Source organism: Myotis brandtii, unplaced genomic scaffold (assembly GCF_000412655.1).
Source record: "Myotis brandtii unplaced genomic scaffold, ASM41265v1 scaffold1606, whole genome shotgun sequence".
NCBI classification, from domain to species: domain Eukaryota; kingdom Metazoa; phylum Chordata; class Mammalia; order Chiroptera; family Vespertilionidae; genus Myotis; species Myotis brandtii.
In genome coordinates, this window is record NW_005355862.1 from 746759 (window position 1) to 756392 (window position 9634).

Consider the following 9634-nt stretch of genomic DNA (forward strand, 5'->3'; position numbering starts at 1 on the left):
GGAGGGGCAGTAGGGAGGGAAAGGGGAATTGCAGTCATGGGGTGGAGAGATGGCCAGGACTTGACCCAGAGTCACAGAAGTGGAGATGAGACAGGAGAACAGAGTCAGAATGCATGCTACCCCTTGGCTGAGGTAGAAACTCAGTCCCTATATCACCTTCCTGGCACCAATAAACAACCAGATCCAGACAACATAATTATTATTTTAAAATATCAGTTCTTTTTTTTTAGTTGCTATGATTCACCATTGTGTGGATTATGAGAACTCAGACACATCTCTGGGGATCACTGGACTAGGAGACCACAAAGATGGAGACCATTGGCATCATGCACAACCTCTTTGCTGAATTGGGAGAAAGGGGTTTTTGTTTGGAATGCAACGTGCACGGCTGTGTTTGTTACCCTGCAAACAATGTCCCTCCAACTAGCTGCAAATGCTGAATATGTTAGAAAGAGCGGAAGGGGGAGGAAGAGTGACTCTCATAAGCTCCTGATTGTTCTACACACCCGTGGGCAGACGAAGTATGGCTGGAATTAGGGGGCAAGGGAGAGAGGGGTGTGAACCAAAAATATTACTTTGAGAGTCTACATTCAACAACTTGCAACTGTGAAAATGCTGTTTTGCTCCTAGGACATAGTTGAAGGCCAAGACAAGGGACAGGAAGTCACACCCGTGAGTTGCTCTCTCCCCCGGGACCCTGAAGAATTGGAGATTGCCAAGGAGGACCCCCAGACAACAGCTATCACTGAGGATAATAATCCCATCATGAGCTTCTTTAAAACTCTGGTAAGTCATTTCCTTTCCCCCTCAATTCTATTGCTCAAAAGTTTTGTTATTCTAAGAATAATGCACATTTGAGTGTCATTGTTTTGACTGATGCAGCTGGGACACTGGAGAACAGCGACAAGATGTGTTTTGCAAGGAAATTGTTATAGCAGGCCTTCAATGAGGGAGACTTCGGAAATGGGAGCCATGGGTGCCCAAATTCCATAACGTTGAGCTGGATTGTAATGGAACTCTATTGCAACTGGATGGTCATTGATCATGAAAATAACTGGAGAATACTTCCTCAAGTTCTTAACCCGTCAAAGCATTTTGACACTCACATGGCAAATATGATAGAAACCACTTTCTATCTTGTTCCAGCTCAGTCTACCATTTGAATTGGATGGAGGCAGGAACCCATGTCTCCCATGGCTTACTCATCTCTGACCCTGAGGGGAAGAGCCCATGGCCTGGCACATGACAGATACTCAGAAAGGGGCTGGTAAATGAAGTCATTAAGCAGACAGCTCCAAGTGTGTCTGGGCTACTTCCAAAGGCCAAGACTGACTTCAGAGGAAAAACCCAAAAAACACCAAAGGGTTGTGCATTTGTTGGATTAGTGGCAGAATCAATGGAAAGTCTGTGGCATTCCACCAGTCAATTTTTTAATGTGGTCAAACTCTTGGTAAATGTATGAGATCTGATGCATTTCATTATAAAACATTCTCTTTTGTTAACTTTTGTATACTAGATGTACCAGAAGTCTGTGGGCTTCTACTCTATTAAAAGGATTTTGGGTTACATTCTTTACCTGTAGAGTGAATTAGAATGACCTAAAAACTATGTGTCTATGAAATAAAATCACCCTAAAGAGCTATAAGTTTTAACATTTGATTTCTCAAACTTTTAAGGTGTCACCTAACAAAGCTGAAACAAAAAAAGATCTTGAAGACACGGTAGGTAGTTTGAAGTGTGTTTGTGTTTGGGTTCATGTATAGAATTGGATTTGAATTGCTATCTGCTTCTTTGTTTCTTGAATTTTTGTGTGTGGATATGCTTATGCACATATGTACATTTTTAGCAATTTAATAGCACTGTTAGATTGTCTTTAAATGTTTCATTTATGTTAATGGCATTTTAATAAAAATTTTAGTGGGAAGCTTGAAATATATGCCAATTCTGACTAAATAATGTCACAACAATCCATTTCTTATATAGAAGAAGAGCAGAGTACTAATAATTATCTATCATCTTGGTCTCTTTAGCTGTATGTAGAGAGACCCAGGGAATATAGTCAAAATTAGCTCATGGAAATGAGGAAGAGGTGAGACTCAATTTATAGTGGAAGTAAAGGCTGCTATATTTTTTGTCTTTAAAAAATATGTTCCTTGTTTTTCATGTCGTTTGAAAAAAAATAAATCTCACTGCAAAGGCACTTATTTGATGAAATGAAGTAGTCACCAGTGGGCACGCCCAAGGAGTTAGGATGCCCTAGAGACCCTGGATTTTTTCACTATCATCCTGAAATTCAGCCAATTCCCCTCAAACTAAACTTGTTTGGAATGACTACTTTCTACAGATGTTTTCCCTTCACACTTGACAAAATTGATAATCTCTAGTGGATCACGTGGCTTAAAGTCCATGGGGCTCCTAAGGAAAGTTTAGCTTGGTGACAGCTAAGTGTCTTTCATCCTCCTTTTAATAACTGAGAGTGTTTTGAAATACACCAGGACCAAATGAATGGCTTGGCCAGCCGGATACATCTGCTGCCAGTATTTGACGGGGCTAAGTTATGAAAAGGATCCTAGAATTTGTCATAGACCTGTGTTTGAGCTCTGGTCCTTCAACCCAATTGCTATGTCATTCTAACCTGTCTGAACCCAAATCTCCACACTTATAAAATGGGGACAGTAAAAAAAGTTGGTAAACCATGGAGCTCTGTTCAAATGTCGGTGATCCCTATTCCCATAACCACTGTAAGGCAGACAGCACTGTGATTACATTTGTCTGGTATTGACTCGTTGCTTTATGCTTTTAGTGAAAAAATAGAGCACAGCCGGTGTGGCTCAGTGGTTGAGTGTCGACCTGTAGACCAGGAGGTCATGGTTCAATTCCCGGTCAGGGCACATGCCCAGGTTGCAGGCTCAATCCCCAGTGTGGGACGTGCAGGAGGCAGCCGATCAATGATTTTTCTCTCATCATTGATGTTTCTATCTCTCTTCCTTCTCCCTTCCTCTCTGAAATCAATAAAAACATACTTTAAAAAAAATTAAAAGAAAAAATAGACATCTGATTCATGTACATGTGTTTTCCTGTGGAATTATTCATTTGCTATAAGGCAGCCAGTGTCAAGTTCAATGAATATTTTGGGTCCAAAGTTTCTCTTTTGGGTCTGTGTTTTGTATTGTTTGAGGACGCATAGCACAATAGGCTGTAAATAGTGGGGTATGTGGGTGTGTTTTGTGGCTTAAGTGCCTGATGCTCTCACTCCTTTCAGCTGCTCAGACACCAGACTAGTCCTCCACCCAGAATGTGGTCCCAACTGAATGGGCCTGGCTGATAAAATCTCACTGTCCAGCCCTGACAGCTGTGGGGTCCCTGCTGGTGGAGCCCGGTTTCAAAGGAGGGTTTTGTGAATGTAGGTTGTCCTTGACACCCACAGACCTCTTTCTACAGCCCTGGTTCTCATACCTGGTCTTTTGACATGTTTTCTACTGCAGTTCTTGGAATCATACTTTTGGAATGTCTGTGCCATTTGGCCATCCTTCCATTTGGGGAATTTTTAGCACACTGCACACCCCACACAAAATCGCCCCCCATTTGTAACTTGAGTCAACAATTCTGAGTGGTTGTGGCTGGGCTACTTCAGTTCCAACCTCTCCCCACTTTGGCTCAGTGAACTGGCTCAGACTAGAAACTTCTTTGGCCTGGGAGATCTGCCCATCTAGAAGTCAGCTAACATTTTTGTGCGTGATACTGCTACCCTGAAGTCCCTAGCACTGAATTAAAGGAGGTTCGTTTGGGAATGAAAGTCACTTGATTCTAGGACGCAAAAATCTATCATTTGTTGTCTTCAAATATTTGTTTTCTTTCCCATGTGGCAGTACCACTTAGATCAGCGGTTCTCAACCCCTTTGGCGGTTGAACGACCCTTTCACAGGGGTCGCCTAAGACCATTCTGCATATCAGATATTTACATTACGATTCATAACAGTAGCAACATTACAGTTATGAAGTAGCAACGAAAATAATTTTATGGTCGGGTCACAACATGAGGAACTGTATTTAAAGGGCCAGAAGGTTGAGAACCACTGACTTAGATATTTAAAACTGTCAAGTAGAGACTGTGTTACCTTTTTAACTTGGTAGATTTTTCATCTGGGTATTTTATGTCCTATAGACAGAGATGAAATGTTCTGTCATTGTCTTTAGCAAATAAAGTTGTGGTCATCTGGGTCATTGAACTAGGTTGCCCTGTTGAAAACCCATGTGTGCCTGCCATGGACTGTGCTCTTTAGCAAATCACCTTTGAGAGTTTCAAAGAGAGAAACAGTCACGTGACGTCTTGTGGTTGGGGGATGCAGGTGATATGCTGCGAATTGTCCAAGTGTTTGAATGTACTTAAAAACAATGGGGGGAATGGATTTTGTTTAAAAACAAAGTGCTAAGCTGTGACTGCTGTTGCCCAAAAGGCGTGCAAAGCAGAAAGTGTCTGTGATGGGCAAGCTGGGCAGAAGACACCCGAGATCCCGGCGAAAGGCACCAAGAAAAAGCACCTGGACAGCCCCAGGCTAGGACTCGCCTTTAGACGGTTCTTTAGGCATAAGGTCTGTATTTGTTGAACTAGTAGGGGAACAAAGAACCCTGGTCTTCACCACGCAATGCACATGCCATTCCGTATCCACCCAGCTCCGCTTCAGGGAAGAGAGAGCCTTGGGTGGTTGGGACTATTAAAGGAGGATTCAAGATTCTGTGAATCAAATTTCAGTAATTTTTTTAAAGTCTCCATATTTATAAACATCTCACACTGGTTTCTTCCTAGTGTGGACCAGGGTTCTGAAACTAGTCTTCTAACCCAGTGTTTCCCAAATGTTGAAAGTATGTGTGCCACCATCATCACTTTTGTCATATACACTATTACTTACTTGATATTTTTATATTGAAGTCAACCCATTTCCTATGGAAAGGTATCTTTAAAAGAAACTTTATATTACATTTTACATAGGAAATCAGAATCCTCATAAGAGGAAGGTAACTGTTAATATGGCTAATAAAAAAAGAGCTTACATTCTAGTTACCTTGTTTGTGTTAAGTCCAAATCCAATGCCCTCTGGAGCTTTACTGAAAGGCAGTTAGCCACCAGCAGACCAAGAATTTCTCCCAAATCTTCTTGGAATAATTCAATGAGAGTTGAAAAAGGAAAAGTATTTTCACTATTTGGGTTTCATTTCATGTCATATCTCTGTGCAACGTAAAATCCTCTCTGATACCATCAATGGTATGCTTTCTACACTTTGGGAAATACTCTTCTAACTTAAAGATAACAATTTTATCTTTCTGTGACCTGCTCCATCCATTGCCTGTATTAACTGAGCTTATACTGAACCCACATGAAAACCCAGGCAGAACAAAACAATGAATGGGCAGAACAAGTTCTATCTCCATGTCCTTAGGAGTCCTTGGGAGACTTCACTCTTCTCGTGGCTAAGAAGATGCCAGTGTTGGTCTGAAACCATCAGTTAAAAGCACCCTTGAATTGGGCCAGCAGGCTTGGGAATGTGTCTAAAATATCAACCATTCTGCACTAAGTTGAATGATCTTATTAAAAAATGTCCCCAGCTGGATGTCATAGTCCCAGGATTGTGTATGCAAATAAAAGCTCCATAGAAATTCTCATGGGTGAATCTATATTTGCATAAACGTGTTAGGAAGCCACCCTTCAATTTCCATACAGGCTTTTTTTGTTCTGTAAAGAGAGAAAGGGGTGATAGAAATTGCGATGGAAGGGGGAACGTTAAAAAGCAGTGGTACTGTGTGTGGGAGCCCGTTTGGTAACAGCTAGTGAAACGCCATAGGCCTCATACAGGGGATCCAGCTGAGCTCCTCTGGAGCCCTGATGAGTAGGGGCCTTGGGAGTGTGAGATGAGTACTCAGCCCCAGCCCTGCATTTCACAATGACATTCATCTCACACCCAGAATCCCTCCCCTTTCCCTGGACCCCCAAGTTCAACCTTTCTAGGACTTCCCCAAATCACTGGCCTCCCCTCCTGCCCCTGAGGTGCATATTGGGTAGGATGGGATTGGAAAGGACTGGAAGGTGCAGAGGCAGTCCCTTTCTGGGATGCTGTAATTCACATGCAAGGACTTTGGGGTTTTGCCTCGAGTCACACTCAGTCTCTTTTCGTGTAAAAGTGGAGTAAGGGGATTCCCAAATGTTCTTAATTCTCGTATGCAGCAGTTTGGTAGCTCTCCCTGGCTCTTATCTCCAGACCTAGGACTTGTTTATTTTCTTTACTTGATTATCCTGTTGTGCAAAAAGATAGGAAAATAGGGCCATTGAAACTGACCCGGCAAATTCTATCAATAACCCTTGTGGCATGATTACAGGAGGTGTGATTAAAATCAATCTTCTTGATTTTATTATAACCTAGAAGAGAAAAGAAGAAATCCAAGCCCTAGCTGGTTTGGCTCAGTGGATAGAGCATCGTCCCAAGAATGGAAAGGTCTCGGGTTTGGGTGTGATTCTGGTCAAGGGCATGTACCTCTGTTGCACGCTCCATCCCTGGCCTGGTCGGGGCACGTGCAGGAGGCAACCAATTGATGTGTCTCTCTCACATCAATGTTTCTCTCTGTGTGTCTCTCCTCCTCACTTCCACTCTCTCTAAAAACCAATGGAAAAGTATCCTGGGGTGAAGATTAACAAAACAAAATAAAAGCAATTCAAGGATGAAATACTTTCTTCTAGTTTTGCTCTAAATGGTTACCAATTCTGGTTAATGCCTAGGTTTGTTTCTCTAAGTCTCAATTTTCTTCCTATAAAAAGAATTCTTTAGTCTAAAAAAGTGGAGAAGCCTGGAATTAATAAATGGAATAACATTCTTGCTATAAAGAATAAAAGTGTCAGCTCTCCTTGGCTGAATCTGAATCCACAATGCCTCAGATTGGAACCTTCTCATGAGTCCCCAAACACTGGGCCTGACCACAGGCTCAGTGGCGGGGTGTTGTTTTAGTGCTTTGGCCACGCCCAGAAGTGCCCGGTCCCCACTCAGGTTTTCCCGAGGGGCAGTCATCAATCCTGCTAGCGCCCTTACGGTTGCTTAACGACCCCACCCACGCTGTTTGGACGGTAAATCGGTGCTTGCTACTTACCCTGAGGTGCTGTGGTATCTGTCCAGCTCGTGGCTGCCCCGTCATTGTGCTCAGCCCATTCAGCCAAAGCCGCATGAGGGTTCCACACACACACCTGAAGCCCCCAGATTCTGAAGTTCTAGAATTTCTCCTTCTTAAAAGAAGCACAGAAAACACAGCGTGTGGCTTCAAACAGTCAAATTGATGTCCTTTGCAAACACCCTTTGGAGAGGCGATGTGCTGTGTGGAAAGAAAGCCAAAGTTCAGAGCTGAGGCCAGGCTGTGGCCCCTAATTAATGTGGAGCAGATCATGGGCCTCAGTTTCCCCATCCCTGAAAATTCGGGCATTGGCCCAGAGGGTCTCTAAGAGTCTGTCCAACATCAAAAGTACCATGAAGCTTCCTGAATTTCCACATCGCAGTTTTACTGCCGGGTTTTTTTTTTTTTCTTTTAGTCAGAGATCTCACATCCCTAGAATTGAAAGGGCTTGTGTCACTAACTCCTGGAGCACAAATCATAAAATGAAGATGCTTAAAAGAGGTCAGGTCAGATGGACTGAGTGTTAAAATTGGTTATGCTGGCCAGACCCATGTGGCTCAGTGGCTGAGTGTCAACCTATGAACCGGGAGGTCGTGGTTCAATACCCGGTCAGAACACATGCCTGGGCTCAATCCTCAGTGGATCAGTAAAAATATTTTTAAGAGAAAATAATTTCTAATGCCGGTGTTCACTCATGTTTAGATCAATTGAGACTCTCTTCCTCTAACTCTCCTTTTACCCCATGACTCAGGAGGAGGCAGAGCATGGGAGGTCATGGCCCTGTCCCTGAGGAAGTCAGACATCCTGGAATTGGACCTCAGCGTGGCCACCCAGAGTGGGAACAAGAAGAGAGAGAATGGGGAAGGAGGACAGGAAGAGAAAGAGAGAGGAGGGGGAGAGAGGAAAAGAGAGAAGGAAGGAAGGAAGGAAGGAAGGAAGGAAGGAAGGAAGGAAGGAAGGAAGCCAGATGGGGTGGTTCTGAACTACAGTCTGGGGTCCATCCAAAGGGAGTACCACCTCCCATGCTCCCCTTGATTGAGCTCAAGGAGAATCTAGAAACTTCTATCAATTTTTCAAGATATGCCAAAAATATGGATTTTATCTTGGAAATTTCCAGGTTATTTTGTGCCCTGGCCAGATAGCTCAAGTGGTTAGAGCATCGTCCTGATACACCAATGTTTCGGGTTTGATTCCTGGCCAGGACACATATGAGAATAAACCAATGAATGCATAAATAAGTGGAACAACAAATTGGTGTTTCTCTCTCTTCCTAAATATCAATAAATAAACAAAATTTTAAATAACCTTTTGTTATTGCAAGTGAATATATGTGCATTTTGTAGAAAGTTAGAAAATAGAGCTAACCAAGAATGAAAAAAAATAGCCTCAGAGTCAATTACAATCTATTCAATTACTTCTAATTTAGATATAGAGGCTCCATCTAAAGGTGAAGAAATGGGGTTTGTGGGGGCTCTCCTCACTCAAGAGCCTTTCACTCAGTCTAGCTGTCTCATACGTACTCGTAGCCTGGGTCAGCGATCGCCACAGTGGAATGTGGGAGAAAAATCGAAAACTTCCATTTTACATTATATTTATTTTAACCCTGCTGTAATTTTGAACTGGGGTTAGTAAAACAATGCATCTCTATAAGATAAGCAGACATGCGTGTTGGAGGTGAGTGTTCAAAATGTTTGTACTGATAGGAACATAATCAACATCACCTGAAGACCAATGGCCTGGGTGCGCATTAACCTTCTAACAGCGAAGTGCCTCTTACAATCAGCTGGGTTCCTAATGAGCTACTTACATAAACACGATCAATAACGGTTCCGTAGGTATTTTTGTCCAAAAGGAAAGTCTCCTGACTTTTTCCAAGATTTTAACACAAACCCACATTCAGAGTAGCATATTTGGAAAAGTATGAAGAAAATCAACATGCACAACCCCAGCCCATGTTTATAAAAAGAGAGATCTTTCACTTTTGAGATCTGGAGATCATTTTCAATTTTGCTTGAAAACTCTATAGGGTGCTGAAAAGTCACCTGCTACGTCAGCAGACCTGAAGTCGGACAAAGCCACCTTTGTACCCCAGGAGACCCAAGGGGCAGCCAAGAATCCTACACCCACAGAAACAGCAAAGGAGGGTGCCAAGCAGAAGGGGGGGCCCTCCCCTCTGCCTCTGGGCAAACTGTTCTGGAAAAAGGTAAGTGCTGGTCTCAAGATGTGGAGAGGGCGCGGGGCCGGGATGACTTGAGAAGTTATTTCCGTTGGGCCAATCAATGAACTCAGCAACATGTGGTGTTGCTTTCTCTTCTGCAAAATGACTCAAGTAGCCATTGAGTGGAAGGCTTGCTCACTGACTCAGAATGACGTGCCTCGCGTAGTATAAACATGTGTTTCGTGGGAAAGGAAGGGAAAGGAACAAGGAGAATACTTCATTCTTGGAATTACTCCGGTTCATGACTGCGGGTTGTGGTATTTC

At 43.0% G+C, this 9634-nt stretch overlaps 1 protein-coding gene across 1 annotated transcript in view; it reads left to right on the forward strand.

Moving 5' to 3' along the window:
* The window catches only part of BCAS1 (breast carcinoma amplified sequence 1), a 45210-nt gene extending 35804 nt beyond the window's left edge, over positions 1 to 9406 (forward strand). Inside the window, exons 6-9 of the mRNA XM_014536329.1 lie at positions 631 to 786; positions 1677 to 1721; positions 4458 to 4592; positions 9179 to 9406. Of these exons, the coding sequence (XP_014391815.1) occupies positions 631 to 786; positions 1677 to 1721; positions 4458 to 4592; positions 9179 to 9406 (564 nt within the window). The remainder of the gene's footprint in view (positions 1 to 630; positions 787 to 1676; positions 1722 to 4457; positions 4593 to 9178) is intronic.
* Positions 9407 to 9634: the final 228 nt, after the last annotated feature.